This window comes from Pseudopodoces humilis, chromosome 10, assembly GCF_049639895.1.
Source record: "Pseudopodoces humilis isolate 2021_Gansu_Grassland_sample_001 chromosome 10, ASM4963989v1, whole genome shotgun sequence".
NCBI classification, from domain to species: Eukaryota; Metazoa; Chordata; class Aves; order Passeriformes; family Paridae; genus Pseudopodoces; species Pseudopodoces humilis.
Genome location: NC_142209.1, coordinates 3,593,689 through 3,611,900, shown reverse-complemented (window position 1 = coordinate 3,611,900; position 18,212 = coordinate 3,593,689). Strand labels below are relative to the sequence as shown.

At 42.9% G+C, this 18,212-nt stretch overlaps 1 protein-coding gene across 9 annotated transcripts in view; it reads left to right on the top strand.

Annotated features, from left to right (window-relative positions):
* The window catches only part of RASAL2 (RAS protein activator like 2), a 160,523-nt gene that overhangs the window by 79,670 nt on the left and 62,641 nt on the right, over nucleotides 1-18,212 (top strand). For 8 of the 9 annotated variants that reach the window (XM_088060159.1, XM_014257577.2, XM_088060155.1 and 5 more), the window contains exons 2-3: nucleotides 1,256-1,383; nucleotides 6,650-6,773. In XM_088060159.1, coding sequence (XP_087916285.1) covers nucleotides 1,312-1,383; nucleotides 6,650-6,773 — 196 coding nt within the window. In that variant the 5' untranslated portion in view covers nucleotides 1,256-1,311. Of the gene's footprint in view, nucleotides 1-1,255; nucleotides 1,384-6,649; nucleotides 6,774-17,272; nucleotides 17,343-18,212 lie in introns of those variants that run through there. The other variant, XM_088060158.1, reaches the window with a different exon arrangement.

Genomic DNA, 18,212 nt, shown 5'->3' with positions numbered 1-18,212 from the left:
CAGAGGCAAAGTTGTGGGAAGAGAGCATGAAGATGCTGCAGTGCTTTTGATAAAGAGGGGGCACATGCAGGGTCTGCAAGGAGGAAGATAAGTTGGGAGGGGTTCCTCAGTCCAGGTTTAACGCTGGCGTTTGGGCTGGCTCTCCCTGGAAGAGGTTGAGGATTCGCTGGCCTCTAGTGGTGATGCTGGGGAGAAGCCACGAGAAGCAGCTGGGTTATCTCTGCGTATTCCTAGGTGTGCTAAAAGGCAGGTAGTGCTACAAAACATTTTGGGTGTGAACACTCACTTTGCTCCTGAAACAGTTAAAGGAAGTCCTGGACTCCTCTGTAGGAAGTGCCTTGATTTTTGCAATCTCTGTTTTAGACCCCTGGGACTTGAGGTATCTACAGCGTCTACATTGAGAATGGATGATTTTTAATTATTGCAAGCAAATTGTACAGAACTAGAGTGCAAGATAAAAATGAAATTTAATCTTACAAAACAACCAGAACTTTATCAAAACTTTGCAAAGAGATGAATCACAGATTCCTAGAATGGGTTGGGTTGGAAGGAGTCCTGTTAGTAGTGACAGGCACAATGTCATATGCAGCTCAGTCATGAGAGACTTGATTTTAAAATAAATTTCAATAGATCAGGACTGTTGGGTTATGGTTTGGCTCTGTGGTTTTTGGGGGGATTGTTTGGGGTTCTTTTCAAGTATGAGTTTTTGTTGCTGTAATGTCTGTGGCTAAATGAAAATGCACAATTTCATCAAGTAGGTTTTTCACCAAAAGGTGCTAGTAAGCCCTTCTCAATTAAATGCCCATCCCTTTGAATTTTTCCTTCCCTTCTTCAAGCCTGCCTTCCTTGATCTCTGTCTTCCTTCCTATATCTCTCTCTATCCTTAGTCTCAAATAATCCACTTTATTAAGATTTAGAGTACATTCGGGGCCATACCCCTTTGAACCATGGTTTTGAGGAGGGAGTGGAAGAAAGATTAAGTTTTCATAAGAGCTCTTGGTCTTTTCAATATATTTCAGCCTTTGACAAAGACATTTATACTCATCTCTGGTATTGCCATTTTTTAAGCCGTAAGTAAATAAATATTCATAGCACATGGGTGCCTCCCAGGATTTCCATTTTGCCTTTTAAAATGCTGAAACAGGCCCCGCTAAGCACAGAGCTCAGTTTTGGTTCAGATCTCACTGCAGAGCTGTGAAAGCAAAGAAGGTGGTTAATGCCACGTGCTAACAACGTCGCGGTTTTCTGTTGCCAGATGTGAAAGGACCACCCACCCACAGACTGTCCTGCGGCCAGTCCCCCTACACCGAGATGACAACATGGGAGAGGAAATACTGCATCCTGACAGACAGCCAGCTGGTGCTGCTCAACAGGGAGAAGGAGGTGAGACAAGCCCACAAGTCTCAGTACTTGGCCTTTATTGGTAAAAGGACAAGGCAGCTTTCTTCATCTCCCCTTTGTTTCACTCATGAATCCTTTGAAACATGTGCAAGGGGGAAGAGGGAATTTAAAAAGAAATTCTTTACTGCAGGAATGATGAGATACTGAAACAGGCTGCCCAAGGAGGTTGTGGGTGCCCCATCCTTGTAGGTGTTCAAGGCCAAGTTGGGTAAGGCCTTGAGTAACCTGGTCTAGTGGGAGTTGTCCCTGCCCATGGCAGGGGTTTGGGACTAGGTGATCTTTAAGTTTCTTTCTAACCCCTTACCATTCTATAAAAAGGGGAGCTAAGCAATCCTGTGTGTGAATGGATGGATGGGTAACTGTGCACACAGTTATTATCCAGCTGGCCCAGATGCTGGTGGCATAGAAAAGGTGACAGCAGCCAGAGTGCAGAGTTCTGCAGCCTGTGTTTGTCTGCCACTGTGTCTTCCTATTTTACTACTCCTTTTAATGGTAGTTAAAGCCACCACAGGTGTGTAAACCTGCCTCTTTATGTCAGTGCAGGCAAAAAGGTAGAAAAGTGAAGGCTTTTTATCCACAAGTTTTAGTCTAATACCATAGTCTCCTATATTTGGGGATGACCCGAATTTTTGTGGTTTTTCTTGATTCTTTTGAAGCTTCTGTATATGGCTGTTGCAGACTGAGAGTGAGACCTCTTTCTGGTGTAGAACAAAATATTAGTCAGCTGTGCTCAGGTTTATTTGCAATGAAATATTGCCTTGCATAGGGAGAGTGGGAGGAAATGGTTTAAGGAGAAGGACTTGAGTTATTAGAAGGGAACAGCATTAATGCTGATGCGTGGGAGAGGTGATCAAACACAGGCAAAATGGAAGGCCCATTTAATTGTATTTGTTTACTATGTAATTCCTTTTCTAGTCTGACAGGACTGACACCTGAGGAATTGAAGTATGCACTGAAGAAACTTAAGGAGATGTGAGAATCATTTCTAAAACAGTGCTGTACCAGCATAGATGGACCAAAAAGATGCATCTCATTAAAGAAATGTAATTGAAAAAAAACACAGGCTCCTATCACAAATAGTTACCTGAAGGTGGTAATCATGCACTTAGGGGTTCTTATTTCTCCTACCACAGACAGCTGAAAGCATTTTGCTGGGAGTAAGAGGAGTCCTTTGACTAGATCCTGAGGAGTCAATGTGGGGAGTCCAATGTATCACATCATTATATTCTATATTTAAAAACACTGTTTTTTGTCAGAAGCTGAGGAAATTCAGTATCAGACTATAAAGGGCCTGAGGTTTAAGTGTAGCAATAACCCCAAGAAAGCAAGCAGTAGTGTAAATTCTTGCAGTGTGCTCTCAAAGGAATCTTCCTGCACTACCACAGTGAGAAATAGCTTGTTTTGGGAAATGCTGCATGCAGATGGGCCAAGCAGACGTGCCTTTGGTCAGGTGTGACTCCGCATGCTGATAATGGGATTTGTTTCAGAAGCCTGTAGCTGGAGTCAGATTTGCCATTCTGATTTTCAAGTAATTTGTGACTACTGTGAAATGAAAGGAAAAAGGGAGTTCCTTGCAGAGCCATGAGTGCTCAGTAGGAAAATAAGAGGTTGGTTTAGTCTGGCTTCTGAGTCTGTACACACAGCAGTGTGCAGACAGTCCCTTACACAAAGACACAACGTATAGGACTGCCAGTCAGGAGAGAGACATGGGGCTGATACTCTGGATTTACACCTTCTCCCAATTTTTCTGAACTAGGAGTATCCCTTTGTAGCCTTCCTGAAAAAGGGGAGGGGAGGCAATGCAGTTAAATTTTTCTTGGCAAGTCATTGAGAGTTGAAAGACGCTCCATGAAATGTGATCTAGAAACAGGAGTGCACAAAGGCCTAAGGCAGCAGTGGGGGTGAGATGCTTGTTGAGAGCGTAATGATGGAAAAGTCTGTACAAGGGGAATCATAAAAAGCTCCTGGGTGGGACCACTGGCACAGCGACCTAAGCAAAGACCAGGTGAACAAAGAAGAGGGAGGTTACTTATAAGAAAACAATAAAAATTATGTTCAGAGTAAAATTATTGGAAAGGTGATGCTGGAGGAAGTGTTCTGCTGACTCAAACTGGGCAGTAGGCAAGAGGAGCAGAAGAGATTCCTGCTGTGAACACTGTCATTACCGATAGAGTGAGTAGGTCAGAATTCCTTTGGGCAGCTGAAAAGGAACTTAGAAACAATGTTCAGGACAGAAGGACACCCACCAGTGAGCAAGAGGGTGTGTGGGAGGAAGAAAGAGATGGCAACAGCAGGGTGCCCTTGCTGCAGCCCAGAGGGAGCATTTGCATCATCATAAGGCTGACATAACTTGAAAGGTGTAAGTCTGAAACCTCTCATTTTATTCTCTGTCCATCTGCTTTGTTACTTCACGGAATAACATCCGAGAAGCTTGGCCTGTGTGAGTCTGGAAGGGAACAGAAATGGGTGCTTATACTACTTTGTAAAATCTTTCTGCAAGTATGTGTGTCCAAGTCAGAAAGTGAAAAACATATAAAATGTAAACAGGTAAATGGAAGAGTTCTCCATTGTTAGTTTTTTTCAGTTAGTGCTGCTAAAATACAGCATTATGAATTGCAGATTTTTAAGACCAGTGGAACACTGCAGAAATAAACAGTGTAGTAGAGAAAATTCATTTCTCATAGTGTCCCACCGCTATGGATTTATTGTCAAGGTAGTTTGATTGAAGTATATGCAATAAAAATTTTGTGCCGTGCAAGAGTAGGTTGAAAATCAGAGACATTTTTAAGTGCAACTTGATCCAAAAATATCTGTAATTACTTAGACAAGAATAGTCTGGCAGAATCACCTTGTGTAGTGTAGAAAAACATTAACTACTTGACACCTTGTCAACTTCATAGAATGAGAATAGGTGAGACTGAAGAGTGAAAATTATTAATGAAAGGAAGAGATCAATGCCCAGAAAGTAAGTAGAAAGAAAATTAACCCCTTTAGGAACACGAGAGATGACTTAGCAAATAAGGAGTCCTGAGTGATAGGAGATGTGCAATTATTACAGCATATCCCAGTGTGATAATATTAACAGCATTTTCCTAGTCAAGGAGAACAGGTATAGATTGATGTCCATCCAAATCAGGTGTTTTTTCTACAAGGAAGAGTTTTCCCTGTCAGGAAGGTGTGGATGTTTCCATCTGCTCTGGGAAACCTGTTCCATCGGGTGGGAGGAGCTGTGAGGGTACAGTAGAAGTGTCTGTAAAATCAGAGCCATTTAAAACAAAAGGAAAAAGGGAATGAGGAGTGGTTCCAGACAGACAGCACCGTGCACAGCACTTCCACTTGGAGGGATGTGACAAATGGCTGCACCTGGCTTTGGGCTGCTTTTTAGCTAGGCTTTGTCAGCAACTTGGCTGCAGTCCTGCTGAATGTTTTAGTCTTGTGTTCACTTGGAAATGAAGATGAACAACACTTTTCACTTAGATTCTTCCTTTTCCCTCCCTGCACCCAAACCTCATCTCTCTTCTTGGATTTAGAGGTGGTTTTAATCAAGGGCAAAGGATAGCAAAGACCTGCAATCACTGTGACAACTGGTGCTGGTGACAGGGGCCAGCAGCAGCACACCTGGGATGTATTTTCCTGCTCTTCCCTCTCCTGTGACTGACACCAGTAGTGGTATGACAGTGGTGATCCCAAGGGAAAACAGCAGGAGCAAACACTGCTGCGTGGGGCCTTGGGGGAAGCTCTTCCCAGATCTCACTGCCTTCCTCAAAGGATTTGTCATGTTGGGGGTCTTAGAGCAAACATGTTTCACCTGTAAAAAACAGTGTATCAAAGCTGAACCCAGCCAAAAGATAAGATTTGTCTCAATTCCCAAGCAAACTTAATTATTTCATTTCCAAAAGCCCAGAGAAATGTTTGCTGTCAACATTTTTAAAGTGGATTTCCATGTCAAAACCTTTCTGAAGGAAGGTAAAAATTAAAATTAATTATTTAACTGTTTTTCTGACAGGATTCCAAACTTCCTGACTGTTAGATCGGAAGAGTCTGCAAATTCTCAAGTTTGTCTTGAACCACTCTTTCCAATCTTGAAAAATCTTACCTGCTATGAAGATTTTTTTTTTCCACCTGCATTTTTTTAAAAGAGACTATCTTAGTTTGCCTTTAAGAGCCATTAAATGCTTGGAAAGCTCTTACTCCTATTTCTTCTGAAATCCCCTCATCATCAAACTGCTAGAAATCCCTAATACAGACTTTTTATACTTAAAAAGTATGTTCAGTGGCAGGTGAGCTGGGATGCTGTTTGAGGATTTAGAACCTGAGCTCTGAACCCACCCTCATTAAATTGTGAAATTTGTCATGGAAATGTGACCTGTGATGAAAATTGCTAAGATTGCTAAAATTATCAGCTTCTGGACTGTCCCTATGTACCTTTTTATCACAGAGTTAACACTGCTCAGATCCCAGTCCTGAGCCAGCAGCTTCAGCATGTCAGCTCAGGGTCAGAGAATTCCCAGGCTGATGAAGTGTCAACAGAGAAAGAAGAGGATAAAGCTGGATGGGAAAAAAAAAAAAAAGAGCTAAAGGCTGAATCACCATTAGAGTCCTGACTCTGCAAGGCTGTGTCATTCTCCTCAATGCTTTGCTGAGCTGCTTGCTGGAGTGGCGGGGGCTTGAGGAGTGTTGGGAAGGTTGCAGATGTCTGCCTTGGTCTTCACATGCTATTTATTTCTGCACTTGTGTTTTGGTGCCTCCCCATCCATGAGTCCATTTATCTGACCACAGAGCACTTTATACAACTGTTTAAAACATGTCCAGTCCCAAGAGATGCAGAGCTGCTGACCAGGCTCATTTTACATGTTCACACAGTTGTATTTTGTTTAGAGCAGGCTGGTCTCACGCTGTACCTGTATGGCTGCGGGTGGTGCCTCTCACAAATCCAGTGGTTCACCAATTCTGAGCTTAGTTAGTACCTGACCATGCCAAGATCTGCTGGACCATGGCCATGAGCATGCTGCTCAGGGCTCTTAATCTTTGGAGGAGGCTCTCTGCAGCCTGGGGACAGCGCCTTTGTCCACCAAGTTTTATTTCTGCCAAGTTTTGCGTGGAATTTTGTGCTGAAGCCACAAATTCCAAACTATGCCCGAGAGCTATTAGCAGATGAATAGAAAACGAAATCCCCTATCAAGATGACATATTAACAGCGTGGTTTGGTGGCGAGTTAACAGCTGTTGGCATGTTGTTTTTTCTGCAGGTACCTACAGAAGGGGTCCAGGAGCCGCAGGATGCCTCCCGCGGGCGCTGCCTGCGCCGCACTGTCAGCGTCCCCTCCGAGGGCCAGTTCCCCGAGTACCCAGCAGAGGGGGCCGCCCAACTAGGTAAGAGAACCTTAGCCACGAGAAAACAAGAAATCAGCTGAGCTTCGAGCTCTCAGAGGGCAGCGCCCTGCCAGAGCAGCCTGGCTGGGTGGGTACCACCGCGGGATGTGGAGGTCGTGCAGCCCAGGCGTTGCCTCCAGCAAAACCAGGACTTTTCCAAATACCAGGGGGATGGTTATGGAATGCTGGAGGAGCATGGCACATGGGGAGCTTGGTAGCTGTGTTTTTAAACTCGCTAGGTAGGCAGCCCTGGCATTGAAAGGTGAGAGCTGCTGGATGCGGGTCAGTAGGAATGCAGCCCTTGCAGATGACTCTAAGTGGTTCCCACTGGTTTAGAACTGTTAGGTGGTTATGTTTTACCTCACCTCTGGAATTTCCTTTGCTTCATATTTTCACAACAAGCACTGAGTAACAGGTTTTTCTCTAGCTTACCTCATGCCTGTTCAGGGTGCAGTTCCTAAAAGAAGCAGCCATTTGCCTGCTGTTGGCTGTAATTATCCGTGTTGAAATTTACACAAAGCAAAAGAAAAGATTGGTATTAAAAATGACAGAAAAAAGCTTTGTTGCAGTGGTTCCCCAAGTCCAGGTTTGGCCCAGTTCCCTTTCCTTTCCACACCACCTGTGGCTGCATAAAGAGCACCATTCCATCTCTTCCCAGAAAAGAAGGAAGAGGCAGCAACCACACACAAGCAAGCTCTTCTTTCTCTTCCTTCAAGCTTTCCTTCACATAGGCTGGTGAGACTTAGGAGCAGTTCTTCTCTGGTTCAGCTGTGAAAAATGTCACTCCTGGGAGAGTGAGCTATGAGGCATAAACATGCATCTGTAAATAGTAAAGCAGCCTTGATAACTGCTATCAAAGGTAAAGAGCAGATAAGGTATTTTTCATTTCACAGCCTCAGCTGGGATTTTTTTTTTTTACTAAGAATTTTATTTTGCAAGTAGACTTTACACAAGCAAGGAAAATCCCACTCTTGTAGATAGTTAATTAACACATTGCAACTGTATTGCTTATTTATTTGTACCTGTCAATAGCACTGTTTAACTTTTCCTTATTTGAGGAAGGCAGATAAGATTCTTTTTTTTATTTCTTAGTTTCCAGATTGGAAGTCTGAAAATAAAAAAGGCAAAGTTGGAGATTTAGGAGGAAAAACTGCAAAATACTTTAAGATGAGTGACATGAAAAGAGCCCTGACTGGATTTGTTTGTGGCGTTTCAAATGCACCTCTAAATGATCATCTTGTTTTGCCATATGAATAAATGTTCATTCTTGTTTGTAGCTAAACCTGGTATTAATCATGTTTACATATTGTTGTTAGCAAAATACTTACCCCAGGTATATGGTTAGTGAGGTGAATGAAGAATTGTATTGCAGCCAGTCTGCACTAGGCAGTGAATGTTATTTATAGCTTCACAAGCTAGAAAGACTTTTAAAAATCTAAGATTTAAATGCCTTCTTCTATGCCATGTGCAAAAAATGAGTAGATTTTCTAGACTTCACTGAGTATCTCAATAGCTGGAAATCCCAGTGTAATGTTTATAAATGGAACCTTGTAACATTCTTGATTTTTTTTTGAAGGCCATAGAGAATGGATGACTCTGCTTTTTGGTATCTGCCTTGCTGTGTTATTTTGCTTCAGTTTTAGATGCAAGTGGCATCTCGTAGTGTGTTATTTTATATATGCCTGACAAGAATATATTAAAAGTACAAGATATCTACATGGTCTTCTCCCTGTGAGAGGTACAACTGTAGTGAATGCAGATGTCACAGAGTGTGTAGGCAAAGCAATTGAGCATGCAATGGGAAGGGAAAAACTGAGCAATGCCCTTTCTGTGAGTATAGATGAGGGTGAGGGGGAGGGAAGGTCATATATAATCTCAGAATGCAGTGCCCTAGGCAGTTCCCTTGTTCTCACATCCTGGTTAAAAATGTCTCTTGTCATGATTACAGAATTCCTGCTAATGAAAAAAGTGGGTTGGTAGCAAGCAGTGGGAATAGCTTTATGACAAGATGCTGAGCCAGAGGACACATTAGTGAAGGGAGCCATTGCACATCTATACAGAGAAAGAAACAGATGGTGGCAGCCAGGACGTATCACAAGCAGTACAGATAACAACTGCACTAAAATAGCTTTGGAATGGACACCAAACGCTGAAAGGCGCAGCAGAGGCAGCTACAGTATCTGGTAGAGAAATTGCTATGCAGAGCTGATAAAGAGTATCAAGCTTGTCTTAGGGAAGCATGGGGATAACATGGCAACTGCAGGCCTTGCATCTGACAGTGATATCTGAAATTATTCCTTGCAGAAGAGCTCCTTAGGAATGACTCTAGTGCAGAGGTGAAGGAACAGCAATAGTGTTTGCTCTTTTCCCTAAGTAAAGTTACCATACCTCTCTTGTGATTTATTAATTAATAGATTTATTTATTAAAAAGGATAAATAAGGAGAGAATGGGGCTCTTTTTTTTTTTTTCATTTGTAGCAATAAAGTTATAACTTTATGTATGAGAATCTTTTTGTTAATGGAGCAAATGGAGCAGTGTCTGTTCTTCAAGGGCTTTGCATAATCAGCACCCTTTCTGCAGATTTCTGTGGCATTCTTTACAGAATTATGCACACATCCGTGCAGCACCATTCCTAGGAAGTGTGTGGGAGAGGAACTACCCACATTACATCTGAGAAATTGAAGCAAGAGATGTGTAACTCTCCAGAGTTCAGCATTAAGTCAAGTGTGCTTCATCCAAGGGCTGCTGAAGTCATTCTCTCCGTATCTTTCATTTTTCACCCTTGCTGCAGGGTTGGCTCAGCTGTTTGGGAGGCAGCTGCTGCACCACCGTGGTTACAGTCCCATGGACTAAGATAGACACCAATTTCCACATACTTCAGTACAGCAAGCCGTAATTTGTGATGGTTCAGCAGCTGCCAGAAGAGCAGCTGAGCCATCCCTTCTGTGCAGGCAGAAACCACTGTGGTCACCCTCAAACGAGAGCCAGAGGGGCAGAGGGAGAAAAAAACCCCACAAGATAGAAAGTGACTTGTTTAAACACTGAAAACTAATACAATCATTTAAAAACTGTAACTCCAGAGACACTCAGCATATGCTGCTAGCTTAGCAGCTTGCCCTCTGCTTGCTGTCAGTGGTGAGGTTGTTGCTAATGCTGAGATTCTTAATTCCTGTCTGGAAGATCCACTGTACACTAAGTTGTGTCAGCAAGCCATCCATTAAATATATGCCATAAAATTTCCTTGGTGCATAATCCCTATCATTGTAGTAATGCCTCTGTGAGTGAATAGGCACACTCTAAATATGTCATTTACTTGCTGGGATTTCATCTTGGCAGCACTTACTCAGAGGAGCCTCCATTCAGGAAGGCTAAAAATGTAGCTGGTAATTTCTTCCTAACTCCAGCTCGACAGCCTCTAACCTTCTCTCAAATGTTATTTGCAATGGGCCAATTCTGTTACAAAATGGGATGCAGGCCCTGAAGACCAGCACCTAAATGTCACAGGAAGAGGAACTCAAGCTGGCCCATCTCTATTTTGCCTCTGTTTCTGCTTCAGATCCTGCTCTTTTTCTAACAGGTGTATTTTTTTCCTGTTAGGGAGATTAATACCTTTTAAGGGATGGTTGTTTATTATACTGTGTTGGAATTAGCCCATTCATACAGCAAAAGCATGACTCAGATTTCCACCATTCATGCTGTTTGACAGGCTAGTAGCAGTTACCACTTCCTTTCCCAAAATAATTGTCTTCTCTCTTGCTCTGCTTCCTTCTTGCCACCTGCTCACTGTAAATGAGTTGTTAAGGAGACTACACAGCAAAAGTTTGGATTCTGGCAGCTTTGTGGCATTAATAAGAGGGGGTCTTTGCCTGCATATGTGAAAATACCAGGAGGAATTGAAAGTGAGGAAAGGCTTTGGGGTTTGGTCTTTGTTGCTGTTGTTTTGGTTTTTTTTAATTTTAAAGTATTGGGAAAGAGCATCATCAGAGTTTTTGAGATCCTCTGATGCTTAGAAAGGCTAGTGGTGATGCAAATAAGTCTTCTTTTTATATTTGGAGGTGAAATCATCCAAGAAGCAAAGTAAGACTGTTTCACTTGTTGAAACAAGTTAACCCAGCTTTCTCTCAGTCTGAAAGTGCCTCTCTTGAAAAAAGATTGCTGAAAGGAGGTCAGAGGTGAAGATGCTCCTTGAAAATTTTACTTTTGTCCTCACCCTGAGTCCACTAGCATTGAAAATGAAGCACTGTTCTGTTTTGATGCCAGGCCCAAATTGCATTGCTACCAGGTGAGCAGTTAGCTGGGCAGCAATCCTGCCTCTGTCCTCTTCTAAAATTCCAGAGGCTTTGGAATTGGAGTGAGCAATAGAAGATGAGTTAAGCAGCATCTGGTTTCATTGGTGTGTACCTCTTAGATCCTGCAAGTCTCTGCTGAGCCCTCCTGCCTGGGGAGGATTGCTCCAATACCCAGCCCATGCTCTTCCTTCAGGTAAAAACCTGGCAGGAGAGAACAGACAAGAGCTAAAAAGATTCCTGGGGTGATTTTAATAACTGCTGTTTCTAAGACAAAGTTGTTTACAACTAAAACTATTAAAGCTGAGCTTTGCTTTCTGTATATTCCAGCTGGAATGAGTATTTGTGATGAAAGAAAAAACAGATACACTCTGTGCTCACCACATAATTAATATCCTTGTACAGTAAGAACTAGGATAAATACCTGGAGAGGGTTACTAGTTTTAGAGGTGGGGAGAGTGAGACAGTTTGTTTTGGAAGAAAAAAGATTGTTTGTGACCTGCTCAATGGAAGAATCTGCAATGCACCAGTCTTTACACTCAGTAAAGATTTTCATGTTCATCTTAGGAGATATGCAGGTTTTTGATGTAAAGTCCTGCAACTTCTAAGAAAACTATGTGCCAGCAAGAGGGCTGTCCTTCAGCTTCCACCACTCAGCTTGGCCTACAAAGAATATCTGTTAGAAAGTAGGGATGAAACTTCACAGCTCCCTGTATCTCCTCTGTAGGGGTTTATGATGTGTCTTGATGAAGTAATTTTCCCAGTAGCACTGTCTGCTTTTTCACCCTGCTGCCATGTGCAAAATACCCACCTACTGTCAATTGTTATGTATGGCAGGGATACAAAACAGGGCTTGGGTTTAGCCCTCAGACTGAGGGGTGTGTTTGGCAGTATCTCTGGCAGGAAGGTGGATTCAGATGTGCTGACTTGACATGTTTGCAGCTCTCTGGGTTTGCCCCACCTGGGCTTGCACGAGCGTGTTTCTGTGTACCTGTGAGAGATTCCCATCCTCCTCTCTGCAGACCCAGGAGAATCAGATGCCTTGCTGCCAGTTCCCTTTATCATGTAATTTAGCAAGCCTCAGTGAGTGGCTGGGGATTTTAGTTTTCTTTTTCACCTGTGCTTTGTACCACAAACCTCAATTGCAGTGCCTCCAGCAGCTGCAAGGTGATGCTGGACTGAGGTCAGCACAGGGAGCACGGTTCTACACCCTGTGGGACGTGACACCACGCAGTGTTTCCACAGGCTGCAGGTGATCCCATGCATTTTGAGCCCCATGGCTCCATTTTCTGCTCCCCTTCAGCCCGGAACTTCTGCCAGAGTTGCCAGGGCCCATGCGTGGGAGCTTTAGCTTGCTGGGATCTGAAGCCTGTGGCTCATGTTATTACACAAACAAGGGTCTGCTGACTACTACAGCCTTTGCCTGCTTCACTGCCTGGTGCCTTGGGTCACAATCTCTTACTGCTCTGACTTGAGTAGTAGGGAGTGTAACTTTGCCAAGATCAATTGAAATTCTAAAACTTTTAAGTCTTTAGATGACATTGTTTACCTATCGTGTTCTATCCCAAAATGCAAATGCATGCAAACCATGAGTTGCCTTTTAAAAAACCTCCTGTGGATTCCAGCTGCTCTTGGACAACTTTACAGGCTACAAAGTGAAACATCTACTGTGTGAAAAGTGCCCTGCTATCTTTTGCATCCACAAAAGAGGTTAGGAAACTTTTGGAAAAGCCCTGAAGTAATGTGAAATTTAGGCAATGTACAGTGCAATTTGCCTGCCTTGGAAGGATGAAGAGTTTAGACAACTCAGCTTGAAATTAAAGCTGACTCCAGGGAGGCTAGATGTAACAAACAGGATGCCTGCATCTCAGTGACATTCCCCTGGGCAATTGGAGTTATTTGTATACAGAAAATTGCCAAGCTGCTATCTTTCTTCTTCTTTAACGCAAGCGAAGCCAAAGGATTTTGGTTTGTTCTGAATGCTGCTGAAACTTTATTCCCTTGCACACAGATCATCTGTGCTGAAAGCTGAGTTTCATCATGAAGCAAATTTTATCTGTTTAGATCTTAAACCTTTTTAGGGCAGAGATAAGGAGTAAGAACACATAATCTCAGCCTTCTAATATTGCCATAATCCATTATGGCTTTTATTTTTCCCCTTGAAAATGTATATTAGATCCCTGCCCACTGCTTCCAGAGCACACACACAAAAAAAAAAAATCACTTTAGTGATTTTTAAATATTATATTGAGAGCATAAAGAACACTTTGTAAGGGAGAGCATGTTATGCAATGTAGTAATTTCTAAGAACTGGTGGCTCTTGGGCCATCTGGGGCAGATTTGTTGCCTGTGTTCTAACCAAATCTTGGTTTATTATAAAGGACCCTATGATTATCCTTTGTTTTCTCAAGAACACCAATTATTAAATTATTTAGAGAAATCTACCTTAAATCATACATGAACTCACTGTGGATTGTTCAGTTTTGTAGCTTTTCTTTTCTAGTTGTTTATCTTGTAGCAAAAAGTAATTATACTTCACCCAACCATGTATACTTACCTTTTTTCCATCAGTAACGACTGGCTTAGCACTTAATGGAAAATTAGCCTTCCTTCCTACTGCCTGAATTTCCTTGTCTTGTCTAGAGTTAATTTGAACTGTTGAGCTAAACTTAAATGTACTGATCTGGCTCAGAGTTTGGAATTTGTTTACAGAATTAGCTGTTGATCAGTTTATGGTTTTAGTAAAAATTGAAACCCAAAAATGCAAGTATTTATGAGATTGGATTAGGTGCATCGAGTTTGAAGTCTCTATGAAATTAAATGTCCAAAGCTGTCTCTGCTGTGCAGGGATGTGCACATTCCTGCCTCCCTGCCCTCCCACCCTCCTTGATGCTGCTGCTGTCGCTTGCCAGGAAAATGGATTTGGGTTCACACAGCGAAGTCACGCTCACATCCTTGTTGTGTTGATGGGCTGGCTTTGAATCTGACCCGGGAGATGTTCCAAATTACCCCCAGCAGCAGCCTGGAGTTAGAGGAGCTTGGGTGTAATACAGAGCTGCTCTCTGTGCTGGCTTTGATGGAGCCAGTGCTCTTGCAGTAGGAGTGGAGGCACTGCCCAAGCACGTACTGGGGATTTTATTAACCTGCCACCCTTTGTCAGTGATCCCTCTTTCATGGCACAGGGGGAGGAAAGAATTAGAACTGTGATTTTTATCTGCAAAATGGACAAAAACGTTTCAGCAGCTCAGCAGAGAGAGGTAATTTACTTAAAGGAAAAACAATAAAGCTACAGAGGAAAACTGGGCTATTGAACTCCACTGGAGTTCATCAGGAACTCTTCTACCAGGCACCTCTGTGCTGCAAACTAATCCTGGATTCCCAAATGCAGCCTCAGAGCTGGAGAGGACTATGCATTCTAGCAGTGATTAGTGCCCATTAAGGTACTTTGGTGTCCAGTAAAGTGCTTTTGGCTACAGACTAATAATTCTTGATGAATGTTTGAGGCTGCTTGATCTCCTGCATCACCCAGTGAAGAATGGAAGGGTTTTTCCGCTTTATATTTTTCTCTCAGTTGAAATTGTAAATAATTCCTTGATGTTTCAGTGAGCTGGATACAGTTTAGGATCTGACCATTGAAAATTCCAGTCATCTCACTTGTTCCTCCTCACCAGTGTCCTGTGGCATGGGCAAGCTAAAGCAGTAGCAGAGAAGTCCTGTTATTTGAACAGAAATCACATAATATTATCAGGGGGTTCTAATAATTTTTATTCAATGTGACAGCCTTTTGAAAACAACTTTTATCCCTAGACTTTGCAAATTGCATTTTGAATTTCTGAATCTGGGTAGATTTCTAGAATCAATCCAAGTGCTTGTATAATCTGGCTTTCCCACCCCTAATTTATTTATTAATTGCCCCATTCACTCTTTCTACCTAAGTCTTTAGCAGATGTCTTTGCTTGAGTCAGACAGATTCTTGAGCATTTCAGAAATCTTTTTTGAGGTCAATACATCATGCTGTAGGATTGATAAAAATAGATGCCGGGACTGATTCCTGCATCACTAAAAATGGCTTCTTTGGGAGAAATAGGCAGATTATGGCCATATTTCAGAGCTGAATCTAAAGTTTTAACCCTTCTGTTAGAACCTGATTTTAAAACAGAGGATTTCTAAATGATGGGAAAAGAAAAAGCAAAATGTGGAAACAAATCCAGACAAATTACAAATAAATAGAAAAATAATTCTAATAATTTTTAAAAAATGAAAGAAAGCAAGAAGCCAGGGTTTGCCCATAAAAGCACAAGAACCCTTTGAAGAGATGTACAGGCTAACTTTCATGTCCCAGTCCTTAATTTTTCCATCTTTTCTCTCGTGCCCTGTGGTACACATGAGTTGTGTGATGTTGCTCCACCCTCTGGAGAGATGCTTTTCTGTGGTGCTGCGGATGCCACTGGTACAGAGCTCTGGAATGAGGAGTGCTGTGTAATTACCAGAGCATTCATGTGCAGGGGCAGCCACGGGGAGATCATGGGTGCTTATAATGCTCTTGCTGCTCTTCTACAGAGTCTGACTCCATCATGATCCCAAGTTTTCCCTACTGCTTCCAGTAATTGGGCATTTCCAAGCAGCAGGTCAAATTAATTTGTCCTTTGGAGGGACTGTATATTTTATTTAACTGCTGTTAGTGACAGATTTTAGGGGGAGAATGCCTCTTTTTTTGGAGCTTCTCTTCTGTTCCAGTGCTACCCTTGGTACAGGATCCCTGGGTGTAGTTTAGTGATTGGCTTTAGAGGGCAAGGGAGCACTAACAATTTTTTATAATTTATTTTACAGTCAGTAGTGTTTAAGCACACATTGAGTGAGTTTCTTTCCCAAGGGCTAGGCTTGCTTTTCCTGCAGATTTTCCACCTGACCCCTGGCAGGAGGCAGGGTGACCAAAGCTACTATTTCTTCCAGGAGAAGCACTGGGGGTGTGGGAAATTGTTACCTGAGACACAATGTGCAGAAGCTTGTTTTAAGTGACCCTGCAAGAAAAAAGGTAGTGGAAAAAAGGAGTGAATCAGAGGAGAGTATTGTACTGCAGACAAATGGCAAAATTAGAAAAAGATTAGGAAAAAAATTGAAGAAAATTAAACAGAACACTCACTCTTGACAGCAGCAAGAGGTAGGAGGGAGCATGCAGCCCCTCAGATCTTGGTAAACAATTTTAGCCTGTTTAGCAACAGGCTGAACAACTTCACATTCTTCTTGTGTGTGTGTGTGTGCTCTGGTGCCCCTGGCTGGCAGGTGGGACCTGCTGGAGGTCAGACCATGGGCTTTTAAACGAGACACACTCTTCTGTCAGGGTGTCACAGCATGTAAAGGGACGATATGGTGGCAGTAGCAACAAAACTGTGTAGGGTTTGGCTTCTGTGCCTTAAAGAGCTATAAATAAATAAAAATGCTGTGCCTGGAAGTTCAGCTCTCGGCACTTCTAAATTAAAATTTAAAAAAAAAAAAAGGGACAGAGCTCAGGAAAAGGTAATTGGTATCAGACTTCAGAATTTCATTCCCAAAACTACAGATCTTTGAATATAAAAACAAAAATAATATAAAGACAAAAATAAAAGGCAGTGCTAAAAACAAAGAGGGGGAGGGAAGTTCATTGTTTGTTTAAGTGACTCTTGGGGCTTTTTTGGTGCTGTGTATTTCCTAAGCTGTAGAAGCATTTGAAGTGGGGAAACATCTTCAAAGGAAGTGCAGTTTTTCAGACACATTCAGACGTAGCTGCTGGTCCAGCTCATGAGATGTTTTCATGTAAACTGGCAGATCCTTGCACTCTGGACAGCGTATGCAGTGATATCGCCCTCTTAAGTTTCCCTGTAGCCGCTTTTAGCCTGGGAGTCAGCTGCTTGAAATCCCTGACTTTTCTCAGCATCAGACGGGTTTTCACAGGAGTGCCTCCTCCTGCCCACACCCCTTCCACCCCACCCCGAGTGCCTGCGCTGCCTCGGCTCGCCGCCCTCCCTTGGGACAGGGGAAAATGGAGCGTGTGTTCATCGTGTCGCTGTTTTTGGGGAGCATCCCCTGCGCTGGGAGGGCGGGCGGCTCTCGGAGGGCGGCTCTCGCTCAGCCCCAGCCGAGGAGCTGAACTGGGAGGCTCGGACGGCTCCGGCTCTGGCTTTTCTGCATTCCTGGCCGGCCGGGAGAGGAGAGGAGAGCGCGGAGGCTCGGCTGCCTTCCCGCTCGGCATCCTGGCAGGACCATGGTGGAGCTGCTAGGATTCCCAGAGGATGCAGTGCACAGGTGAGACACATCCCTCCTGCCATGATTCCTGCCGTGATCCCTGCTTTGATTCCTGCCGTGATTCCGGGGTTCTGGGAGGCACAGAGGTGTTCTGCTGACTCAAAGCAGCTAGAAACTTGCTGGGGTTTTATCCGTGTTGCATGTGTCTATCAACTCTTTTATTCATCAATGCAGCTTTATGCAAAGGTCTTTAAAGAGATGTTTACCTTGGTACTTTTCTGCTCACTGGTACAGAAATTAAATATTAATATTTGAACAACATGTAGATGCAAAGGTGGGGAACAGGCTTTTGTAAACAGCTTTCAGAGCTAGAAATCTATTTTATTTTAAAAATCTATTTTATTGCCACTTAAGCCATGAGGTTTATTTTTCTCCCTCTCACTGAAAGCCCTTGCCTAAGTCAGTACATTTTAAAATTACATTGGATTTCTAGATAAGGCCAGCCATCATCATTCAAGGGCACACTGTGGGAATATTTGTCAATGTTTACCTGTGATGTTTCCAGCATAGGAAGGATGTTGCCAACCTTGCTTCCTGTCCTCCAGAAAGTGATGGCAAATCAAAGCGGTTCAGGGAATCCTACAGGTTGCACATAAAAATCAAGAAGATTTGGTTTTCTTTCAATATAAAAGACACACTGCCTTAGCAATACCACTTTTCCAGCAGCTTTTGTCCTAAAATGTATTAAGTGATAGCAAGCTAGAGAGCATTTAAGTTTCCTGCCTTTTGATATGGTTGAACATGTTCCAGTAGGTACAAAACCAATAAATGTTGTCTAAGAAACCGGAGAATGGAATCTCCTGAGTCAAATGTTTTCTACCTTGGAAACCTCCTTTAATAGGTGCTGATTACAACATCCTCCTTAGTCAT